This window comes from Neospora caninum, chromosome X, assembly GCF_000208865.1.
Source record: "Neospora caninum Liverpool complete genome, chromosome X".
In the NCBI taxonomy this organism is placed as follows: Eukaryota; Apicomplexa; class Conoidasida; order Eucoccidiorida; family Sarcocystidae; genus Neospora; species Neospora caninum.
In genome coordinates, this window is record NC_018396.1 from 3,247,985 (window position 1) to 3,272,166 (window position 24,182).

Here is a 24,182-nt window from a genome sequence, read left to right on the forward strand (position 1 = left end):
TACGGATACTACTAAGAGTGCCAAAAAGTGGGAGCGACGAACTATGTCTGAGCATATCTACGGTTGTTCTGGCTAGATAGTTGAGTTCCAAACGACATTTGCCCGGCCGCATCATTGCAGGCCGTGCCCTTGCACATGCACGGTAGATACAACGAACTTGCATCCCTAATCACCAGGCGCTGGAAGAGGTGGTGTTTCGACTGCTATGAGGAAAGAGCACCAGCACATTTTTGGCTACCTCCTGTGACGTATTGGCAATACGCTTGTCCTCTCGTTGACCGCCAGAAACAAGCGGTAGTTGCACTTGTGCCAGGGGGTAGAGCTCGTCCCGTGTGACTAGAGATATTGCCGGCGACACTGGAGTAGCCGCCCGGCCTTGTGCGAGACAACGCTTGCCATCATGCCACTTGCCTTTCTATATAAAGGTGTCATTCCAGATGGACAATGTGAGGGGGTTGGGTCCCGTACTGGTAGTGTATGTGTCCACGCCTTGTCCGCGCGCTCATGGGATAAGTTGTGGAACTGGTAATATCCTGTACCCTCTCTGCCGTTTCTCGGTGTTTGCGATTTCTTATTTACCGAGTGGAACAAATGCCCCACTGCTGCCGCAAAGTCTCTGATCCAGGTTTCTGTTGCCTCTCCAACAATCAGCATTTTACCAGAGCCGTAGGGTATACCCGGCAGGACAGCAAACTTCGGTGGTTCCCACTGTACTGCAAATCTGGGACATGACGAAAGGTTCACGGAGAAAAGTGTGTGAAGTCGAGGTACTGAGAACCTAAGATGAGCAAGATGACGTGGTTTAAAAAAGCGACGGAATGCTACGCCGAACCCTGGAAGAGTTTCCTTCCCGAGACAACACCTTCGGAACGGTGGACCATTGCTGAGCGCCCTCGGGTGATACATGCGGCGGAATTGAACACACCACTTCAGGGCATGAAGGGGGACTAGGCTGTAACCCCGCTGCAGAAGTCGACATTTTTAGGCTTGGACTTGGAAAGAACCGGTGTGAAGGTTGCTCTAGCGAGTAGCTTACCCTAAGCAAAAAAGTGAACTTCGTTAACAAAACAGTCTCACAGAACTTGCTTTCTTTCAAATTTGGACACGTTGACTGGCCGAGCGAGAGGTTGCCTTCCGTTGTACGGTGCGTCTCTCCCCCATCGCCGAAGCAAACGGCTCGGCCACTACTCCTGCACGCCGTTATACGGCTTCACGAAGTCCTCACTCCATACAGGGCTTTTCCACAAACTGACACTGACTTGCGAGCACTAGATACAACAGGTTTGGCCTGAGCGGTGAGGTGGCTCAGAGTCATCAACTGAAGGCGAGGTCGGGAGGCGTTTCTAGACCTGTGGAATGGGGCAAGCCGCCTCCTTGCAGTTTGAAAGGATCCCGAAACCGTTATGAGTCCCAGTTCTTCCCTTCTATCTGAAGACGCGAACTGTACCGAGAGAAGAGCACCGTTGTCACACGCTCTCGTAGGCAGTACTCCTTGACTGTAGCAAGGGGCCAGGAGACCGAGCGCAGAGGCAAACGCCTACTAGCGGAAGTTATCGACGCGGTAGCCCGGTTTCCGTGCCCGTGTTGTCTCGGCTGACAAACATAGGACGTGCCTTGCACCCAACTCCTACGCGTTTCTACTACAGTTCTGTTCCTCGAGGTACACGCTTTCCTTCCCCGTCTCCTCTCCGAGGTCACAGCTCGTGGGAATCCCGAGTTTGGCAGGCGGTTCAGACACCTATCCGTTGTAGGCATCTCGAAAGAACGTGGATTTTTCGCTGTGTTCTGCCTGTGGGCATGCTTCGCCAGAAATGCTAGCTTTTGCACTCGAATGCCTGGCTTCGTCCAGGGACCACATGCGGTTTTTCCCTCAAATACAAACGTAGCCCCGCTCTGCCTCTTCCTTGATAGTGCGTGGCAAAGGGGGCGGGCGCGGCCCAGACAGTAGTTGAGGGCCCTGTGCCGCCTCTCCTAGGTCAAGCGGTTAGTCGCGAACCGCTCCGCAGCTGCAAAAGTACTCCCATTTCAGCAATATCCACCAATATGATCTGCTCTAGCCTTTTTTTGCGTTTTAGGGCTTCTCGGGGAAAACGCTCGTGTTGTCTTTCCTTCACACTCGTCTGTATGCGTTCCTGCGCGTCGCCGTACAGCGCTCGGTCAGTTTGGCCGAGGGTGTCTTGAATAACTTTCCTCAGCCCGCTGCCTTACAACACTGCGCCAGCCTCTCTACGAGACAAGAAAAAGTCGATTGTCCTCCTGAGAAACAATCGCATGTTGGACGTTGTCCTTCCCTGTGTCTGAGCGCTTTTACATTTGTATTTCTGCGGAGAATCGTTTTTTTCCTTCCGTCCATTTGTGCAGCTCCGTACAGCTACACCATGGGCTAGCCGGAAGTCCGGTTAGCATACAAATGACCCGAGGTGCCATAAAGTCCTCTGCCGAATAGCAGGCCGTTCTTTTGTTGTCACCCCGATGTTCAATTGCCTTTCGACTTCCGTCTACACTCTCTGTTTCTCCTAGAGCTTCAGTTTCAAGCCCCGCATGGGCCGAAGCTTGTCTGCGCTTTCGTTCGAAGCGCTTCGTCAGACAAACGGTCCAGCAAGATGGGCACGATGATGTCTCCTCGTCTCGCGGACTGTGTCCTTTTCTTGTTTGCTCTCATCTTTCTTCACCATGTAACTGTCTATAAAGTCTGCGAGGCGAAATCCTTGCAGATCATCCGTCCTCACCACAATCTTACAGGACTAGAGGTCCAGAACTCCGCAGCCGGTAAGAAGCGGATTCCCAGCGTCCCCACCAACGAGTAGCGAGAAAACAAACACGACTCCTAAGGGGTGACACGAAAATGGTCCAAAGTCAGATTGTTCGAAACCATATCACTCGCAAACGGCGGCCACGTTTTCGCCTGCCCAATGTATGCCGGTCCGGCAGCTGTCGTCGTTGAACTGCTGGCCGGATCGCTGGGCAAGACACCCCCGTCGCACAGCTGCGGGGAACACCACGTTTGAGCTCTTTCTGCCTTTTGAATGATTGTTTCAGACTGGGGAAATGAAGGAAAAGAGATCAGTTTTGCCCAGACCTACCGTGAGAAGGACATCTGGTTCGGGTTGCTGTATTACGAGTACGTCATCAATGCGTCGACGACAATGACTCTCGCCTTCAAGTCGAGTAAGTTTCCCGACACGTGCTTGCGCCTGCTACAAGAGTCGGTGCTGTCCGTTAGAAGCTAGGAAACCGGTGATCGAACCAGAAGACTGAGTGGTCCCTTAAAACGAGGTTTACGACGCAGCCGCACACCCTTCGGCAGACCCCGACCCTGCAGCCCCGTGTGCCCCGTCCCCGAGTGGAAAACTCAAGACACGGAATCAAGAATGTGCTGGATGGACGCCTGAAGAACATGAATTATGGTTCTCAATCCAGCGCGGCATGACTTTGTCTCTTTTTGTGCCTCAGTGGCCAAGTACGTCTATACCGCGCCGTTTCTGACCAGGTTGTTCGCCAGCAACCGCTGGCTGAAGTACGCGACGCTTGACTTTCCACAAAAGCAGCAACTCGTCCGTAAAATTGCCCGTCGCGCCACATCGAAGTCCCTTTTCTCCAAAAGTAAGTAGGAAACCTACAGCTGTTGTTCATACCTCGACGCCCATTTCCAACTACCAACCCTGCCCCACACCTTGCAAAAACGGCTGTGCCTCTGCGTTTTCCTTACCGCCTGCAGCTCCACCAACGGACAAGGTGGCCGAGCTTTTCGCCGACATGTACCTCAGAAGAGTGACATCGCGTCTGTCGCGCACCCGCGGTTTCCGCAGTCCCCAGTATCTCAACATGAAAGCAAATCTTACGAAACTCATAAAAGACTCTAATGCCTCGACCGATGCCATGGACGTTGTCCTCGGCAACAACAGTAAGCGAAGGACTGACATGTGACTCTCTCGGACGGCTGTTTTGGAGGCGTTGAGCGAAGGATACTTTGCTCCTGCTCTCGGGTAGCAGGATAGCCGGCTTTTCAAACGTGCTGGCAGATGGAGGCTTCCATGGTGAGAACACAGTAAAGCAGAAGCGTTTCTTATTTGTGTGCGTGTTCTCAGCTGAGAACATGTTCACGTGGATCGATTCAGTCAGGCAGAATCCCTTTACGACCGTGAAAAACGTGGTTGTTCACGCGTTCGACAACGGTCTGAGAGGCTTTTCTGGGATGGCGGAATGGGAGGTGAACCAAGGGTGCTTTGCTTTATCCCAGCAGACGCGCCACATTTTGCCCTTCTCCAGCCTCTTCCCCGGCGGAATTCTTGGGAAAATTGGGCAAAAACTAATGCGGTCCTACATCATGTTCTTCCATCCAGTTCTAGCTAACTTTAAGGGCCTCCTTGCTCTCTTCCTCGGCGTCCTCTGCAAGGTCCGTCTCCCGACTCTCATAAACGCGATCTTTGGAGCTATCTTCCGAGCAAAGCGTCGCGTCGGCCGTTATGTCCACAAATACTTCTTCAAAACCATCGGCTTGCGCAAAGACATCACGGGGAAAATGCTCGTTGACGACCTCGTGAGAGGGTCCGGAGCCGTCATGGTCACTTTACTCTTCCAGCTACACGGTGTCGATATCGACGCCATAAGTCGGCGCGGCGAAAAAGTCGAATCAGGTGTCCTCGCTGGCCAGGGTGTCTGGGCCATGTCCGATGGGCTGTTTGTTGGCTTAAAGGACTTCGCTCATCTGTTCCGGGCGTACTTTGACAGATACGTCAACCTCACCTCTGGAATCTACACCTACTGCTCAAAGGTACGACCAGATCTCGGGACGGCATCGTAACGGCTGAGATGCGAACACACAGCTGATCAGGGAGTGCTTAGGGATCTCGATATGGTGTGGGAAACGGAACAAAGGTGGTAGGGAGGAGACTGGCTGCAGAGGTCAGCTGGACTCGCGCCTTTTCTTATCCCGGACTGCGGCCCATCTGGAGGCTGTCGATGCGGTTGGTTTTTCCTCTGCAGCAAACGACGACTTTCTTCTCCGAGTCAGAACTTGATGAATTTTACGTAAGTCTTCTGAGGAATGGACCAAGATGAGTAGGCTCTGAAATGTAGCTCCACACGTAGTGCTGAGTTCCAAAAGCTGAAAAAACGCACGGTTTTTACGATCCCTCTGAAATGCCTGCAGAACGGCGAGAACCCAGGCCGGATTCCACCTCGTGAACGGCTTTTAGCGTGGGTAAGTCTCGATTTCCTCACTCAGTACGAGTTTCGGTTGCTTCCGATTCACGGCGCTCGCAGCTGTAGACACACATGCGCGGCGGTAGTTTGTTTTTTTGAAAATGTGGCACTTTCAAACAACGCGTGGTGGCGTGTACACTGTGCTGCGATGCAGTGCGACAGGAACAAGAGTTACCTCACTGTCATAGAGCAAGACTTCTTCGGATTGGCCTCGAACTTCCTCAACCACATGGTCAAATGCCTCAAGATGGATTTGAAGTACTTTGAGGGCTACTTGGCGAACATCATGTCCATTTTCTATGAGATGACGTTTGCTACTCTCGAAAGCGACATCGTGAGCGCCATTAACGCGACCCATGGCCGAGCCCCGCACCAACTGGAGCTGGAGGCCATTCTGAGGCGGCGGCACCAAGCGAGTAATCCACCAAGAGAGGCGGAGATGCCCCGCACGATGTTCCGCAAACCGTGGATGAGGCTTGCCATCAGGAAACTTGCGCACGGGTACTTTTCCTCCGGTAGGTGTGCGTAAAGATGACAGCGTCGAGAAGAGAGCGGCGCGATTCCTAAGCAAAACGCCTGTCTTTCTTGGACTGTGCGGGTGCAGAAAAAGTCTGGCGTATCGGTTCGTGCGATAGACCTCCGTTCATCCGAAAATGGCTCGGAAGTTGACGGCGGCTGTGCGGGCCGCATTACGCTCTGCATCCTGTTGCCTGTTCACTGTTGAAGGCGTGTGTCTTCAATGATGTAACATGCGTTCACAATCTCTAGCTCGCTTCCGACGATGGCGGCGCCAGTCCTTTTGAGTGCATCCGCGATGTGCTGCTTCCACTGGGTGACGCTGCCTCTTCATATTTTTCCTGAGCGATCGACGCGTTTTCTCCGGCGTGGCCGTTCCCCCGTGGGTGGTGGGCAAAATCCCTTGGGGGGGGGTCGTGAGCTTTTCGAAGCTTTTTCGCCTGTGTCGATTTTCTTGCAGCCGCCGGCTTGGCTATGAGGTCGCTTCTGAACCAAGCTGGACGAGAAAGGACACCAAAGTTTCAAAAGCTTCTGGATAAAGCTTTCCAGCGCGTCGAGGAAGGGTCCAAGCTCATTCGATCTTCCATGGCGGTGATCCTGGGACGTTTCTTCAACAGTCAAGCGCTGATTGCTAGAGCGCAAGAACAGACCGTGCGCATGAAGATGTTTGAATTTATTAACAAATGCCAGAACCCAGAAGATCCCAACCACCGCGACGTGTGTGGGAACAATGTCACAACCAACATCGATGAAGTCAAATTCATATCCAAGTCTCTCCTCTCGCTTAACATCGGTATTATGGCGAGTCCTCGAGATTTGATCCTAACGCAAATTATGGAAACGGACCCCACCAAGGGAGCAGTTGACCCGACACAGTTCTTCGCGGAATGGGAGGCCTGGCTGCAAGGCAAAGGCTATACACCCGCAAACAAAGGCAAGGAGTTTCTGCTGTACGCTCAAGAAATCAATCAGAAAGGTAAGGGAGAGACGCTGGGAGGTTACACTTCGCGTGCGCCTTTTCAAGTGAGCGACTGGACTGGACGCGAAATCGGCAGAGATGTACAGGGTGCCTGACTTCACACCATGGTGCAGAGCGCGTTCCTTGTTTCTTTGCAGAAAAGATACTCCCCTTCGTGGAAGCTGTGAGCCAGACGCTGCGCGACAGGGTAAGTCAGTTATCTTTGTCTCCATGAGAAAACCGAGTGCGCTGGGGCTTTCGATCGAGCTGAGGAGACGCGTGCATGCTTCAGAGTCTGATTATGGCCACGCATCCCTTTCTTGCGTTCCACAGCTACGCTTCGGGCGCTTCGACCAGGAAGGCATGGACGCTCTCCGCCTGTCTGACGTTAACGGACGTTCGGCAATTTTCCGACGTAAGTCCACTGCACTTGGTACGGGGAGGCACGCCCGTCTGAACGACATTCAGCAGCAAGATTGGTACACTTTCGTCATCGTTGCGTTAGGTCGCGGCGAAGCATTATCCGTCGATGGCCGACTTCGCTTTCTGTATGTGTTTTGCGCTGCAGCCAGGAATACCCAGTCGATGTTCGGTAAGTCGTACAGGTGACGTTGGAGCCTTTCCCCACATACCCACCAGGTGGAGTCTCCTGCGAAGTGTACCAACTCGCTCCATACCCATCCTGATGTGGTCCACTCGTCCATGCGCCTGAGGTCGTATGTGCCGGCACTAGTGTGTGTGTGTGTCGACACAGTATTCAAGTGTCGCCCCGGCGTTCCATTTCTGTGTAGCTGCATGAGATTGCCCCCGAGAGACCGCACCGCAACAGGCGACTCCAACTGGTTTTGTGCGCAACGCGTTTTTTGTGGCCAGATCGCCTCAAGGAGATCCGTCCAGATCCGCTCGATGCACCTGCGACTTTTGAAGTGATCAACGTGAATGAGGGAGTCTTGCGATTCACCTCGAAACCTGGAATCCCTTTCGAGGGGAGTCTGGAATATGCTGACGATCGAAAGGAGCTTCGCAACATCCAGCGGGATCCACTGGCTATAAAGGAGCTTATGGTCTCTCAGCTGATGCAGATCAAGCCTCGACTGAGCGCTGAAATGGTGAGCACGGGTGCGAAGCATCTCAGTCTTTGCATAGGCATTTGGTGCGGAGGACTCCACACGCTCGCCCGAGACAGGGAGAGGCGCACCGACTGCCGATAGGTGTTCATGGCATGACCCTTCTGTCGGCGCGAACTGAGTACGCCGTGGTGCCACGGAGGTTTTGGTTTGCTGTGCGTATATGCTCAGACTGCAACTTTGATGATGGTCTTGCACCGATACAGCCCTTCCTTCCATAAGCACAGCTTCGCCACATTCCTGCAGAACTTGTCACCCAAAATGTTCTTCGACGGTCTCTTGGCCTTCGCGGACCAGCACCAGCAGCAGGGCGAAGCTACCGTCCAGCTGGACCGTCGACTGTACTCTTTCTCCATGAGTTTTCAAACATTCAAGGACATCATTTTCAACTCGCTGAACACGATGGTGCTTCGCATGCATTCACTTGACACTGCTGACTCCCTGTCGGTGTTTCTCGTCGGTCTGGTGCACTACGCCTTCCAGAAAATCCAAAAGAACAGGACGGGAAGAACCCTCGTTATGCAGCATTTCCAGCGGAGTCTGGTGCATGTCATGCAGTCGGTGGACGCCGACCGGTTCCTGACCGATTTCCCCGAGTGTCGGTTCCTGGTTGAATCAAATGCAGCGGTCGACGAGATTGTTGCCATAAAGTGCACGGTATACCGATTCGTTAAACTCCGCTCTCTCGAACTGCCACGGGTACGATGTAGAAAGAGCACGGAGCGATACAGACCAAGGACTTCTTGGCGTGTGATATACTGTTTACACGCCTGTCTCCCTTGGCAGTAAAAGACAACATCTGCAGTTGCCTTCCCTAGAGCGTCAAGCAGCTGAAAATCGAACTTTGGAAGGGACGGTAGGAGATCGGGAAAAAACTTTGCTCGTTTGTTTTCGGGTCCCGTTCTTGTTTACAGGCCATGCAACCTGACGTGGAAGAATCGAAAATGACGGAGACGCGGGCGCGCGCGTACGTGAGCGGCTTTCTTGAATACCTGGACGCCTTGCGGTCCGAGAGGACGAGTTGGTCATCCTTTTTGAATTACAAGGGCTTCGTGGAGACTGCGGAGCTGTACAAAGAGACAGTAGGCTCCTACAGCTTCGAAGAGCTGGAACGTCAGATCAAGGCGGAACCGATCACTGACCTCAGTGCGTTAGAACAGATGCGAGCGATGATGGATCCCTCGCTTGGGCACATCATTCCTCCGAAAAAGGACGAAGGCACAACCCAGGTCTTCCGGAGGATTTGGGACAACATGGGAGAGCTCTCGAGTGGTGTTCGCCACAAAGTGCGCAAGGCGCTGAAGCAGCTGAAGAGCCGGATGATCAGCATTTTTGGCAGCACGAGCATCCCTAAGGCGATCAGGTACGGAGCTCTAAGCGCAGGGACAGTGGTTGGGAATCGCATAGCCGCATGCACTGGAAGCCGACATTTACAAGGGCGCCAGCCCTCTGTTGTTGTTGCGGGAGCGATGGCCCCTCGCATGCCTGGTTGTTGCGTGTGCGGCTACTCTTACATTATGCTGCCGTTGCGTGTATCGAGCAAAGACAGACATGGATGACTTCCCCCCTTCTCCCCCGTGTTACTACCCTTTCTGCTTCTCTATTCAGGCCATTTAACGTGATGAACAGCAGCCAATTCTTCGGCGCATTGGAGCACGCAGAATTCCGAGCCTTTCCCGATACAAAGGCCCCACCAGAAGATATCCTGAGGGCCTCTGACTTGACCATCTTTGGAAGGGTGCTTCTCACTCTCGAGGCAACGCCACTTTATCTTGACAACCCGAAGCAGATGGCTGACGTCGTCATGCAAATGCGCGCGATCCCGTTTTATTCTCTGGAATGCCAAGGTAAAGGGGAGAGTGTTATATGAAGCAGGAGTGGAAACGAGGGTGGCCATGCGGTACCGTTGGTCGACGAAATCATCGACGCCTGGAGCTGCGTGTTTTATCGTGAACATATTTGCACCTTTTGCCGGTTGGTGGCAGTGTCCTTAGCCCCCTCACGGTGTTTTTCTGCGGAAAAACCTGACTGATTACCTAGATCCCGAATATGACTCCAATTACGAGAGACAGCCAACCCTTTTTTGGGGCTGCCGTACACCGCCGCACTTGGTCTGCTCTGATCCAGGAAATGTTTCCCAGAGGGTGGCGGGTCCAAAGGAAGAAGTCAACGAAAATCTCTGCGATTCGTGTGTGCGTTCAGAACTGTTTCGCGAGATCAAAGAAACCGTGGGGCAGATGTCTCATGAAGACCTGAAAGTCGCGGTGGGCTGGATGCTGACCTTCAACATCGGCAAGGGTCTGACGGGCAGCACCGTGGCGCTCGGGCTCCTGGCCCTAGCAGGCGTCCGCTTCACAAACAGTCAAATCACTCACCAGGATAAAATCGGGATTCTCACGGCGCTCGATGCTGACACCCTTCGCTTCATCAAAAAGATACTTCTCATGCCCATGGTGTTCAGACACATGGCGTCACTCACTGACGGAGAAGCGATGAGCCTCCTCCGCTTTGGTAAGTAACAGAGACATCTCGAGACAACACAGAAGAACAGAGGCTCCGACAGATAATTCTTCGGAGTGCTGTAGGTCAGCCTCTCCTTGGGGCATTCGACGATGACGTAAGGTGAAGAGACTGGTTGACTTTCTTGGCGAATCAGGTGGATGGGATTTCCAACCTGTATCGGAGACAGTAGTCCTTGCTCTGATGATGCCTCGCATAGATGCTGGTCTTTTTTTCCCTCAGTTCCTAAGGCCACCTTGCTGGTCGCGTACCCGGCAGCTACCCGGTATTTGCCATTGTCGGAGCCAGTTATCGTGGTGGACGCAATCGACAAACTCGTTGATTCAAAGGCCATAGACGTGGTGCAAGCACAGTTGGGCCAGGTCGCCCTGCTCCCAGGAGAGTCAAATCATGAAGCAGTTTGCCGAGTCATGATCACTAGAATCGGACAGGAGTTGGAGGTGTCCGCCGAAGACGCCATGAAATTCTGGACGCGCTCACAAATGTTCTTTGACAAGCGTCTTCCAGCGGCCTGCATCCTGCTGATTCATCTGCGAGCCATGCGCGAGCAAAACATTCAGCAGACGACTGTGACTGCCCTTATTGACACACTGTACTACAATGGCACGCCAGTGAACGACTACCTTGCTTTCATCTCAAAGAAAGGAGCGAATGAGCTTGAACGCCATAGGCAAATTGACCGAATCGGGTCTCTTTTAACAATTGTGTATGTGGCTGTCGTGAGCGGCTCCCTTCAAGTGGATGCGAGCTTTGTGGGCTACAGCGACGAGACAAAGATTTTAACTTTCCATTCACGAAGAAGCTTTCGTGGAGCTGAGGTCTCGCTTCTTAACGCCTGCGTACAGGCTACCGCACATATCATGGGCTCTCCGAAAGAAAAACCCGAAATTTTCCAAGTTTCCCGTAAGCTTCGATGCGCGAGCCTGGCAGCGAAACACGACGTGTGTATAATTTCTTGATCTGTCAGTATGTGCTTTTCGCGTGACACTTTCTCACCGATCTACGGGCAGCGCGCCCCTCGAAGATGTGAATTGTGTGCATTGTGTTTGTTCTCAGTGAGCAGCTACCTTGTAGGTGAGTGGTTCCGTTTCGTGGAGCCGAAACGCCTCGAAGCGTATGCGGAGGCATACCGCGCTGCAGGTGGCTTCCAGAACATCAGTCGAGAGACCCTGAAAAATATCAGCACGGTCTACGTCTACTACGATATTGGAGACTACTTCTTTTCGATGCGACAGCGATCCCCCTATCCTGTGAAAGAGATAGTGAAGCAAGCGAGCTTGAACATGATTACGGACGATGCGACGCTTGACGACTTCGGAGCGGCAATGGTCGCAGTTGATATGAGCGAACGGATTAAACAGGCAAAGATCAAATGCTACGAAGACGCCCTCAAAGACTACGCGGAATACGTTGGCAAGAGCCGCATCGCCCAGGAAATGATGAAGCTTGACTGCGTGCATAATTATCTCATTGACCTCGGTTCTCTCGGCTACTCTGCCTCTTCTATCACTTCCCAACAAAAGGATCAAATCATTGCAGTTCTAGATAAAGGTAAGCTTTGCATTAGCGTAGCAGGTTTGTTCTTACAAGTGGTAGTGTATGGAACCGGAAGAGATTTAAACTGTGTTTTTCTCTGCCGTTTTTATCCCCTTCAGCTTTTGCGGCGAAATGCGAAGAAATGTACACGGCTCTTATTGGATCAAACCCCGACATCCAGAAGCTGAAGCAGCAGGCGTGGGCCTTTGCCACGCTGCCCCACATCTCTTTGAATAACGCCTCGCGTTTGGCAACAGTCGGCAATATGTTACATACGCTCATTACGGAAATCACCGCAGGGACTCCTTGGGCCGATGTTGCAGACGGAATCGCGAAGGAGAGGACCAACGTGCTGTGGGAGCGCGTGGGCGACGTATCCCAGAGAACTCAGATATATACAGCGGTTGATCGCCCTTATCTGTTCAATCCGTTTGCCGTCACTCTGGACTTCCTGATCTACGTGAAAACGAGTAAGTTAACCTTGAGTAATGCTAGATGACGCATTACTCAAATTCATCTGATGTGGGAAGCTACGCCACTTTCCGCCGCAGTCAGAATGAAGGGAGAATAGTGCTTAACGAAGGGAGAATAGTGCTTGGCAGTCCACCCAGGACCCAAATGCCCGCAATGCCTGTTTTTTGTTTACAGACAGAGCTCAAAGTTTTCGGTTACCGAAGATACTCCTAATGAAAAGAGCCGCTGTTCTGAAGGAACTTCCTTTCAGGAAGAAGACGACCCCACCGGGTATGGCGGACTATAAGCACAGAGCAGCGGCATTCAAGGATGCCTTCTTTGCGCCCTAACGAAGAACGATATTTGCTTACACGGAAGGCTCAAGGTCATTCCGAACGTGGTGCATGAACCTCGGAAATAATTTTACCCTCAGTACATCGTAGGCCGTGCGTGAGTTCTGGTCTCTTCGTCGCAGTTCTCTGCATGCGGTATGCCCTATAAAATCTATTTTCCTGTTTCTTGGAACTCGCATTTACATATATGCGAATTTGACTGTCGTCAATAGTGGACTCGAGGAATCATCCAGTTGTCCTGTTGGGTTTTCCCCGCACCCACGAACAAATGCTCAGTACTGTACAAACATAATAACTTTTTACATGGAGGAATATTTGCTGTCCTTTGCACATGGTATCGAGTCCGCACGGGGCTTGCCACCGTGCATCGGACGGGGAGAATGCTTGACTGATTAGCAACAATGGCGCAACTCTGCCGTTTCGGAACCGGTCTGCTTACTATCCCTTGCCTGCATAGCTCGCCCAAACATAGATTGGCCTTCTCCCTGGGACAGATGCTAGTCTGTGAACTGGGTCCTAGTTGTGTAGCACATGCTTCCACGTGGTCACCGTTTGCCGACCGGTCTGTCGTATGCAACACTTCCCGTGGCCTTGCAAAAGGAATCCCCGTACTTTTCACCATCGCATACCCCATAAAAAACCGACACAAGAAATATACTGTACCAGTTCACTCTCCGATACAATTTCAAGTGTCGCTTGCGAACTGAACCGCTGTGGCAAATCTAACAGTGTAGCGACAAAACTGACGAAGCCTCTCTGGCGTACTATTTGTTTCTAGTCTCGCCAGGTTCGCCGGTGTGTCTTGATCTCTTACCACACGAATCAGAACAGCCGTGACGGCGGAAGTACATTGGTGTACGTAACGCGCGATGCGGCACGGCACCTTTTGCGCTTGCCTCCTGCTGACAGGAGAAAGGCCGGCTTAAGACAGCTTACTGTAGCTGAACACCTTGTGAAAAAATCGCATCCACTCCGCGGGTGCACCGGTGATAGCAACGCTGTTTCCGCTCCCTCGAGCCTTTCTGCTTTTAGCGAGCAAAAGTCAAGCATGAGAATAGTCGATCGTCCACGTGGCTTAAATCGTTGTCCTACATGGGTAAAAAGGGATCCGAGCTCATCAGTTTCACGTGTAGCTACAATGGGACCCCGAAAGCTATCCTGGAGGATAAGTAAGTACACCTAGTTTACGCGGTGCGACACCGGCCTAACCCGAAGCACGAAAATTTTGCTTCACGTCGGAGAATCATGGACCCAGAGATTTCTACATCAAGCAGGACTTTAGTCGAGAACTCGACGAGCAGCCGTAGATGTCGGCTGGATCGCCTTGAGAAAAGACTGAACGCCCTCAACGACAGAATGAAAACTGTTCTTTTTCGGCACGATGCTAAGCAAACAAGAGACCTCACGCCGACAGCCGCTCACACTGATGATCCAGCGGTTGTCGAAGCAGAAAGCGGTGAGGTGATAATACACTTTTTTCAGCAACACTCTCAATATGCAAGCGCCGGGCAGTTGCGGAGACATTACGGACACTGCTTAATAACCGGAAGGCGGAGTCTTCGCATGACTATAACTCGGGCACCGTTCTGTCAATCTCAACCATGGACACCGAAGAGGAGCTCTCCTTTCTGATGCAGAATCTTGAGCGACAGAAATGGCAGTAAGGAATCGCCCATTCGTGATCAGAGGTTCGCAGGACTTGTGGACAATTGTATTTCAGCAAGAAAAAACTAGCGATCAATTTGGAGGCAGAACTGACGGTCAGTGCCAAATGCTTGAGAAAGCCGTAAAATGGTGGCGACACGGTAACACCCCTGCAGAGACTTGATACAGCGAGGAGCCGTCTTGAAACAGCAGAGCTTGAGTTCCAGAGGGTGCTGTCAAACCTGGACACTGTAAATGTAGAAAACGTACAGGTAACCCTTTGGAACACGCTTCCGCGATTTTTCATTTCTTGAACACGCCATGTCACGGATCCCCTAAGCTTCGCAAGGAAGTTGAGCGAGTACAGCCACAATGCTAAGCTGGGCGTTGCGAGGTGTAGGGAGGTCCGGTCCAGCGTCCTCAGGGCTGCTTTAACTCTCTGGGCCGCATTGATTAAATGCGGCGACGGCTACCGAAGAATCTATCGATTTTAGCGATACTCCTTTTCCGTGACGGACTTGGCACAAAAAGCAGGACTTCTTTCTTGAGCGTGATAGGCACATTTAGACGTTTTTCTGGACTGCAGTTTCTTTTTCTTTCTTGGGGGCACACCCGCCTGTCCATCACTCTCGTCTAAGATCACACCACTAAACATACTTCTAATCGAGCGACGGCTCTCATTCGCGAACCTTGACGTCTATCTGCGAGCGGGCGCTTGACAGGAGACTGGAACAGCCTAGCGCTCCGCTGACGGTCCACCGGGCTAATTGAAATGACGTATCAGTCACACTGGACGTCAGCTGCCATGCTGGACCACATCTTGCGATGAAGCCGCGAAACTGGTGAAACACCGTTCCTGAGGTGACCTGGCGCGTTCCTCTACCATTAACCTCAATGATACACAAATCTCTGAATAATGGATAGTATGCAGTGTAACACGGGAGCAGGACGCTGGCAAGGCAGACAGTTCAGCATTTCTTTTGTTTTTGGCTCCAGATAATCGAGGATCTCCCGGACAGAGTAATTCGAGATGTAGGGCATGCACCGGACAGTCTGTTTCTAAAACCTGCGCGACTGCCTGGAATTGAAGCCCCTGCAGGATCTATCCAGTCGCACAACGCCTTTTTAACTGAACAAGGAGGCCCAAGACATGCGGTAAGTAACGTGCACACGTTCTCCTTCTGTGCATCAGCATCTGTGATCTTTGCCCAGTGAAAACTAAATCTTTCCACAGGCGGGAGAGGAAGAAACCTATCACCAGAAATGTTACACGTGGGCGACAGAGTGGGCCGACGGGCTTACCCACCCTTGCTTGACAAAACCCTTCATTTACACCACAGCACGCAGCTTAAGTTTGACGCACGTTGGAACGGTTCCACATCTTGAGGAAGTACACTTCCTTGCCCTTTCGATAATATACGATTTCCGAACAGACACATCAACTCCCACTGTCAGCGGCAACTGCACAGGTGGTTGGACTTGTCCCCCGCAAAAAAAGGCGGAAACCTGTCTAAACCAACGGGAACGAGCCGGAGCTCACGTACCTCCGGCGGTCAGCGGGAAAGCCAGCTGTGTCAACCTTCAATATCCCAAATGCGATGCCGGGCCAAACGTCACATACAGACAGCTCGACTCCGTGCCGGCATTCACAAAACGAAGACGTCTTGTGTGTGCAGGTCGGGGTGGCAGTTCGCAGAACGCCAACACAAACACAGCTGTCTGCGACTAACCTAGTAGCTGCTTTCTTACTCACATTTCCACTCCTGTACGACTCCCGTTTGAAGGCAGGCTGAAGACATGAGAAGGGGCTGGCGGCTGGCCAACCGTCGACGAGATACTGTGACTTGAAAGTAGTTTTCCGACACACCGACCCGCCGATACCAGTAGTTCCAAGACTCCGTGGTTGAGTTTCCACCACACGTAGACATCGATGTCTGCATCTTTCCCACTGGCAGATTTCTGAAGATCAACCAGCACACTCTTCAGACACCACCCTGCAAACGCACAAAGCGCCTCATGAAATCTATTCTGTCTTCCAGCATAGGCCTTGCCTCTCCATCAGCGTTTGCACGATTTCGCGACGCACGCTGACGGAGCCAATCCACCATGTCGGGCACGGGCCAGCAATCCTGTAGTGACAGAACACATATCACTGACGAAACCAGCTACGAAAACTGCCCATATCGTCGGTGTGTGTGAGGCTTCCGGGTCGCTCAAAACACTGCCTCTCTGCCCCGCTGCACGGGAACGTGCACGAAACGAAGCCTCATAAGCACTGCTCGAGAGATGCATGGAAGAAAAATTCCCAGCAACCACACAGAAAGGTGTCGCCCGTCCTTCGCCGCTCATTCGCGTTGTTTGAGAGAACCCAGATGGAGTTGCCTATACGTATGTATCTCTGCACATGCAAACGAAAGAACGCGATGTCCGAAAGGGCCAAAGCACCATCTTGTACCAACACGGTGCATGCTTTTTGAGGGAGATGAGGAAGCTTGCTGAAACACCACAACGCATTAGCATGAACGAAAATAGAAGAAAGCGAGCAAGTCCAGCACGTGTGAGGCCTTACTGCGGTGTAAGCGGGTTCCGTTTCTTTAACTCTTCCCACATGCGATTCCGCACCTAGCAGGAAAAACACAAAAGACGGAAAGAACATCCGGCAAATCACCAAATGCACGGATCAAGGGCGGCGCGTAACTGAATTCAAAAATCATTTCATGGATGTACAAGCATTGTGCATATTTTTTTTTCGCTCAAGTAAGCAATGAAATGCACATACATGCATATGGATGTACGGGACACTGAATTGACCAGTGGGTTCCTGTGAATGAGCTGTGGCGGTCCGAAATCCGTCGTTTCCGTGGATTAGCAGAAGTAACTCATTCGCGATCTTTTTGGCAGAATGTTCACGAGCCTGAGGACACGAACTCTGGACTGGCGCTTCCAGGGTGAGCATTCTCACGCAGAGTTTCGAGATTGATAAAATTCTGCTTCTCGCTACGATTGTTCGCTGTCGAAGACCCACACACGGATCTGCCAGCACAGATTTTGTAGATCCACACATCTCTCGAGCTAGGAAAACCCGTGTGTGATGGATGCTAGGGGAAGTAACTAACCCACTAAGAGGAAGAAATGCATCTGGCAAGTTAGTCGCCAAACATTGAGACAGCAGTGGTATAGATTTCGACTACGCTCGGCACTCCGCTGGAGTGACAACCACTACATCAATGACTTGGAGACAGTCGTGATACTGGAAGCAGGACTCCAGCACACGACGGGCGGGAAGGACAGCCACCTGAGAAGATATGGACGCCACGCCTCCGACGGGTGCCTCAGGTGTGGGAATCATAGCTCCGAGAAAGGGATCGGGAGAAGGCGTTCCAGAAAGGCGAAAAGGCACTGAACAGTCTCCCCAGCAACATGGACGCGATGGGTGTCAACCAGACGATACATGTATACATACAGGACGTCGGATACCCCCTGCAGTGCCTGCTAGGACGCGCATACACAAATATCTATATCGTAAACAGGATTATCCTGTACACAGCACGCGTTCTATAAGTGGAGCTTTGTGTGTGAAACTGATCGTTCTGCCTGGACAGATCTTACGATGTCGGCGAAGGCGTTTGCACGTTCCTCGTCTGTCTGAAATTTCTCTGCAGGAGGAGGGTCGATGGGTTCTAGCCAGTACACATCGAGGGTAGATAGCCCGGGCTGAATGCGCCATCGCAAAGCAGTTAAACACACATAGCACCACGCGTCTACTGCTCCGCATACGCATACCCACCTGATTCACCTATGCTTCTAGTGTGTGCCAGATTTAGCGGACATCTGGCATCTCGCATGCCACGGAACACTTTCTTAAATCGCCTGCTCTCAGACTTACAGATGAAAGCGTGAGAACCATCCAGTCGAAGGAGGGCAGCATGTCGAAACCGAGGTCGATGTAACTGCTGCGGTACACGAGGACGACGGGCTGCACCCGGCAAAACAACGAGAATCCGCCGCGGCGGAACTGAAGCAAACCCCGCCCATTTGTAGTTGTCCCTGAGGTTTGCACGCCGAAACAACACAGCAGAAGCGTTTTCTCTGTGTAACTGGAATATATATATATATATATATATATATATATAGGTGTATATAGGCATACATATATGTATATGTATAGGTGTATGTGTCCGATTCTTTTGTGTATCTGCTGACAGAGAAGAGAGCAGCGGAACACTCCCCCCGCGTTCTCGTTTGTTGCACACCTCAGCGCCTACGTCCGGGTTCCTCAACGACCTTAAGTCCTTCGTCCAAGTGGTGAAATTCGACTTCCGTCCTCCCTACTCTCCTCTCTATCTCCCCCCACGTCCACCCAGCGAGACTGACAGAGACACAAACGCAGACACAGATCTTCATGCGCAACTCGTTCTCCGCATCCACATCCCTATGCAGCTATATGTACATATGTATATATATATATATATATATACATTTGTATGCATGTGTGTGTAGAGAGGGAGTCGATTCTAGATTGTATGGGCTCAGCGTTCTCTTTTCTGTGCGTTTCGCTGTAGCTACCACGGACGCACCTTCAGGGAAGATGACGAGGGGATTTTTCTCGGGATCCTTGCAGCATTCCAACTGCCTCTTTCGGATTTTTTCCAGCGCCAATCGCCTGAGCCACGCACACATTCCCTGCCCGCGGGAAAACCTCAACTTCCGGACACACGTCGACACGGATGACCAGCGAAGAGGCGCACACTTCACAGCGACGGGTTGCGGTCGCTTTAGGGATTGGCACAAAAACACGGCGTGTATGGTGAGGGCGAAAATAAAGGAAAACAAGAGGGAAACTTGCCTGTCTTGTGCGCTCTCTCGGTCGACGTAGATGCACTCGAGGCTGTTTGCGGCGATCCCAATGAAGGGTGCCGCCGAGAGAGATTTCTGCAGGTGCAAAAACACAGTGCGCATCTGATACAAGAAAGGGGGCGGAACGCGAATCTGCACCACCAGCCGCTGCCCTGGAAAGGAATGCCAGAAAGGGGCTCATCTCCCCTTGCCTGCGCGACCGCACGGGTGCTCCAACTCTGTGAGGTTCCCACGAGGAAAGCGTGGATAGGGAAGAACCGGGTTCGCAGTCTTGTGTGAACAGCGACTGGAATCATACTTTTGTCGTCTCTGCGCACCTCCGCCTCTCTCTGCGGAAACGCCCGCTTCGTCCCCCGACGCCACGAGTCGGTGCTACACCTCAAAACGGCATTACACAAAAAAACAGGTATCAGGAGGGAGGGCGCTTCCGAGGTTGAAGAAACTCACCTTCGCGACGAACGCAGCGCAGCATGCGCGGATGAAGTACGGAATGTCCTGGAACACGTCCGACACACAGAAGGGCGGAAATAAAAGGCCGAATAGCCGGGAAAAAGGCCACATGATAGGTGCACATAACCCCCTCTCCACTCGGTCCTTGCTCTCATAACCCACATCATCACGCCCGTCCAGCGACGCAGAGACGTGCGAGCATGCACAAGAGCCGGCGTTGCGTGCGCCAGGGGCTGACTCTCCATGGAGCTGCATGCGAGTTGGCAAAACACAGGTCGATCTGTGCGGATGGGACAGCTCGGGAAACGACAGGCAGAATCCGGCTGCGGAGTCTCCGTTTCCGGCGTGGGTGTGTCGAGAGAGAAAGAGGCAAGCCGAGTTGACCTACAAGACAGGAAACGTGATTGGAGACGAGAATGCGTGGTTGGTCTATCGGCCTCTTCGTCGGGTCTTGTCTGCTCCCGAGGTACACCTCCTGGATCCTGTAGACGCCTGCCAAGCAACCAGGCAGAGGACAAGAAACACAGGGAAGCATGTGCTGTCAGACGAGGACGTAAATGATCTTCCTCGGTCTAGCTGCGCACATCTACACTACACATTCTGCACGTACAATACACACATACACTTTTCAGAGGCTCCACAGCGATACATACAAATATATATATATATATATATATAGGCGCGAAACCAGAGGCGTTGAGGGTCTCCGATACCCTTTGTCTTCCTGTTCGTCGACGGTCTATGAGCAAGGTGGAACGGCAGAAAACCCGTCAAAGACCGGTCGCTCGAAACTCACCCATGACGCAGAAAAGGAATCGGCAGTGCAGATGAGCGACATAGCCGATGAGTTTCCTGAGAAACCGACAAAGATGACGACAGCACCGAGAGCAGGCCTCCCTGCAGACGCGTGCACCCTAAGTGAAAATACCCTTTTTCACGCACATAACTATGCACGTCTTTATGGATAAGTATGCCTTTAAGTCATTGCAGATACAGACACATGCACATATGAATGTGTGTGGTTCCGATCGAGAACCACGTGGATGCACGCTCAGACACCAGATCTATCCGTCTGGGTGGATGTGTGGCACATAGAATGTGTACGAACGTATCGCTTGCATTTACATTTGCAAATAGAGTGCAAAAACGTCATGGAATTCATAGAGAAACGCCTTCACTACTTGTTCAGCAGTCTATCTCGCAGCTCCTCTTCAAGCTCTTCCTCACCGAACAAGTCGCTCCCGAGCCGGGGCAGTGTCACCACCGGCTCCAAGAAACCGAAACAAAAGCCCTGAAGAGGACAGGTCAGAAGGAGAAGTTCGACACATTTTCTCTTCGAAGGTAAGGGCTGCCAGCTGGCGAATGTGATGTGCAAAGAGCAGTCTCTCCGAAGACACGAAAACGCAAGGGGCAGAGGGAGTTAAGAAACCGTCTGAAGATTGATCTAGAAGGCGGTTCAGCTCGGCGTGGTACACGCGCAAAAACTCGCCAGAGCAACGCTCTCTGCCAACGGCCGAAATCGGGCAGACTCCGCAAGGCGAAGATCCAGCTTTCTTCTACAGCAAACGCGACTTACAACCCGTTACGCCATTGCTGATGAGGAGAGAGAAGGCGACGATCATTCGCCAGGGAAGCTGTGAGGGTTTCAGCACAAAGTGAGAGAACTCCACCATTCCTGCACTGCACATTCTTTTAAAATGCCACACCGCTGAAGTCAGAGATTTTGAGACAACAGCACGCCTCTAGCAATCCATATACATCTATGTACACACATATCTGTGAAGCCGCACCTGCAGATCCACCTCTACAATATATACAAGCATATGCAACCATATATATATATATATATATGTAGATGCACAACAGTTGCGGCATTTTGGACCCCAAATATGTTGACAAAAAGAGGCAGATTAGTTGAAGAAAAGAACAAATCGGAGCAGCTCAGTGGCTGCATTTCCAAATCCGAGATTCGCAGTCTGTTGGAACACGAAATTGCGATGGGGTGAGAACCAAAGAGTCCTCCAGGAAAAATGTCTCTCGTTCAGACGCACGAATCCGCACACGTCTCAGCAGCCCGTCCCTTTCGGTGCATCTTGCCTCTGAACATGCATTTGAACTTGAGTGGTATTTTCTAGCACGTGGTGCGGTGTTGAAAGGAATGACATCGAAAACCAGCGGTTTGTTGGGATTTATGCCATCCCAGAGAAGCGTCCGCCCGGCGAGACTCGAGAAAACCCGGTCCCCCGACAGCCCAAAAAAGATATCTGCCCAAACGCCCACATGTGCACATTTCGACAGACACTCGAGAAACTTGAGAGAACCCCTCGCAGGGTCTCCCACTCGCAATTTGCCTCGACGCAAAAACGACCTAACCGATCCAGGCTGCCCTCTACGCGATCGACGAGAGGGCCTGTGCGCGAGCCCCCCTGCATGCACCGATCTCTGATTCGTCGGCGCTTTCTAGCGTTGGAGAACTCGCACGCACGGCAGTACCACTGAAAGAACGAGACCGGCTGAAAAAGAGCGACGAGTTCGCCCCCCTGCACACAGGAGATGAGCCCGAGCCCCGGCGGGGGTTTCCGCCTCGACTTGCCAGAGCGTTTTACCGGTTGTGTGTGTCCCAATCTCGGAGACAAGCGCGCGACGCCAACTTACCAGGAAGAAGCCACCCAGACCGGTGCGGACGTAGCTGAGACGATGACGATCGTTCCGCTCGTAGCCTGCAAATTTTTTCCGTTCCTCCTCTGTCAGAACTTCCCAGTTGGTGTACGGTTTGATGCGCTTCAAGGAACGAAGAGCCAGAACGGCGCAGAAGGCCATGTAGGCTAGAAGGCAAAAGAGCAAGCAGCCACACAGCGCGGAGTCGCCTCGAGAGAAACCCTCAAAGTTCGCCATCGTTTCTGAGCTGGAAGGCGGAGACCGCGAAAGTTCCAACACCCGGACAAGGAGACGCCGCGGGGAAGGGGCGCATGCGGTGAAAACTCCGGACCTGAAGGGCGGGCGGCGACTGGGAGAACCAGGAGTGGGAAGAGGGAGACGCCAAGCGTAGATACGCCGCGACAATTGGAGATGGAAAGGGTTGAGACCGTGCACCGAGTTAGGACGGCTTTGCCGGCGAGGAAGTCGGACGGGAATGGGCAGTTGGCAAGGCAAAAAGAAAACGCGCGAGACGGATCGAAGAGGCGCGCCAGAACAGCAGAAACGGAGAGAGCTGGAAAGAACAGAGCACGGGGCTCCAATTACCACGCTTCGAAGAAGACGTAAACGGGTAGCTTGAAGAGCCAAGCCCAGGACGAAGAAGGGCTTCGTCGTTCCCCAGAATCGAAGAAAGCCGCGAAAATGAAAAGCAGTCGCATTTATCCAAGGCGGCTCTCGACCCGAGGGGAGACCGAACGAAGACACAGAATGTGTTAGGACGTCGAATCGGAGACGCTCCTGAACTACACTCCATATACACGCGGAGTTTCGCCTCGTCTGTATCACTGCAACTACACTTTGGGCTTCGAGGAACCTGGGTCACATCTGCTGCTCAATCCCCAGGAGCGCAGGGCCGCAACAGGTTTCTAAAGAAGGAAAGCTAGATACACGCTGTCTCTCCGAATACACTCAGATGTGCGTTTCCGCACCTATGCAGACTTGAACGTCTGTTGCAAGAGTTAGAACATATATGGCTTTAAATAGCTGTAAAACAATAACCATACCTGTACCCACACACGTGGAATTCCACACGGGTGTGTACGTACACTCTGTTTAAGTTGGCAGAAGCGTGTGGAAAAGTCAGAGGACCTGCTGCGGTTTCCCTTCCAAGTCCAGCTTCAACGGCAGATATGCCCACAGCTACCGAGTTTTGTGCAGGTATGAGCTCGGCACGAGGAGAAAAGACAAGGCTAAAATCGATGCATGCACAGATGAATGCCTCTACGCTTTCGTTTACGACTCTAAAACGGCCAACGTTCCGCTAAAAAAAACAACAAAGCGGACCAACTATGCGGCGCGGGACGCGTGCGACCTCAAGAGGAGAAAGAGACGGAGATGAGCCGGAGGCGCACAAAAACGTTTCTCTTCTACGGCTTCGAGATACATGTCCCGCTGAGCAGAGGAAACAGACACGAAAGGAGACGGAAAACTCCGCCAAATGGTGTTCGTTAATTTTAGAGAAGGCAGCAAAAGATACCCAACAGACCTCCTCGAAAGCTCGAGGCACGGCTGCCCCGCTGGATGATGAGAGTCTCAGGCGTGTGGACAGAACAACAGATGTATGGACACAAACATGAACCGTTTTACGAATGGATGCTGTGCTTCTGTTTGCTCTTTTTTCTCTCGAGGACGAGCGGCACTTGATTGTGAGACATGAAAGACCCCAAAACGGACGGGGGCTACTGGAGGTAGTCGCGCGGCGGTTCTCTGGTTTATTATTTCACCTAGAAAACACCGGAAAATATACGACGGATTTTCGCCTCTCGGGAGATCTAACCGCGTACAGCCGACTTACGAAAACCCCGTCGCTTCTTATGGGCCAATAAGCATCTCTGCATGCAGCCTCGAGTGGAAAAGACGAGCAGT

At 52.2% G+C, this 24,182-nt stretch overlaps 2 protein-coding genes across 2 annotated transcripts; one reads left to right on the forward strand and one right to left on the reverse strand.

The window, feature by feature from the left end:
- Window positions 1-2,603: 2,603 nt before the first annotated feature.
- Window positions 2,604-12,665, forward strand: NCLIV_048590 (uncharacterized protein; the record flags this gene model as incomplete). The annotated part of the gene is made up of 19 exons (XM_003884411.1): window positions 2,604-2,769; window positions 3,040-3,168; window positions 3,454-3,603; window positions 3,719-3,904; window positions 4,089-4,774; window positions 4,987-5,031; window positions 5,360-5,720; window positions 6,182-6,697; window positions 6,838-6,887; window positions 7,013-7,094; window positions 7,553-7,788; window positions 7,978-8,505; window positions 8,721-9,169; window positions 9,415-9,653; window positions 10,009-10,317; window positions 10,549-11,229; window positions 11,383-11,877; window positions 11,982-12,332; window positions 12,511-12,665. The coding sequence occupies 19 exons, from the start codon at window positions 2,604-2,606 to the stop codon at window positions 12,663-12,665; spliced, it is 5,814 nt and encodes a 1,937-aa protein (XP_003884460.1).
- A 3,670-nt stretch (window positions 12,666-16,335) lies between these two features.
- Window positions 16,336-22,514, reverse strand: NCLIV_048600 (hypothetical protein; the record flags this gene model as incomplete). Its single annotated transcript, XM_003884412.1, has 10 exons — window positions 16,336-16,441; window positions 16,882-16,934; window positions 17,922-18,026; window positions 18,199-18,288; window positions 19,617-19,664; window positions 20,008-20,111; window positions 20,416-20,471; window positions 20,847-20,910; window positions 21,196-21,253; window positions 22,275-22,514. The coding sequence occupies 10 exons, from the start codon at window positions 22,512-22,514 to the stop codon at window positions 16,336-16,338; spliced, it is 924 nt and encodes a 307-aa protein (XP_003884461.1).
- Window positions 22,515-24,182: the final 1,668 nt, after the last annotated feature.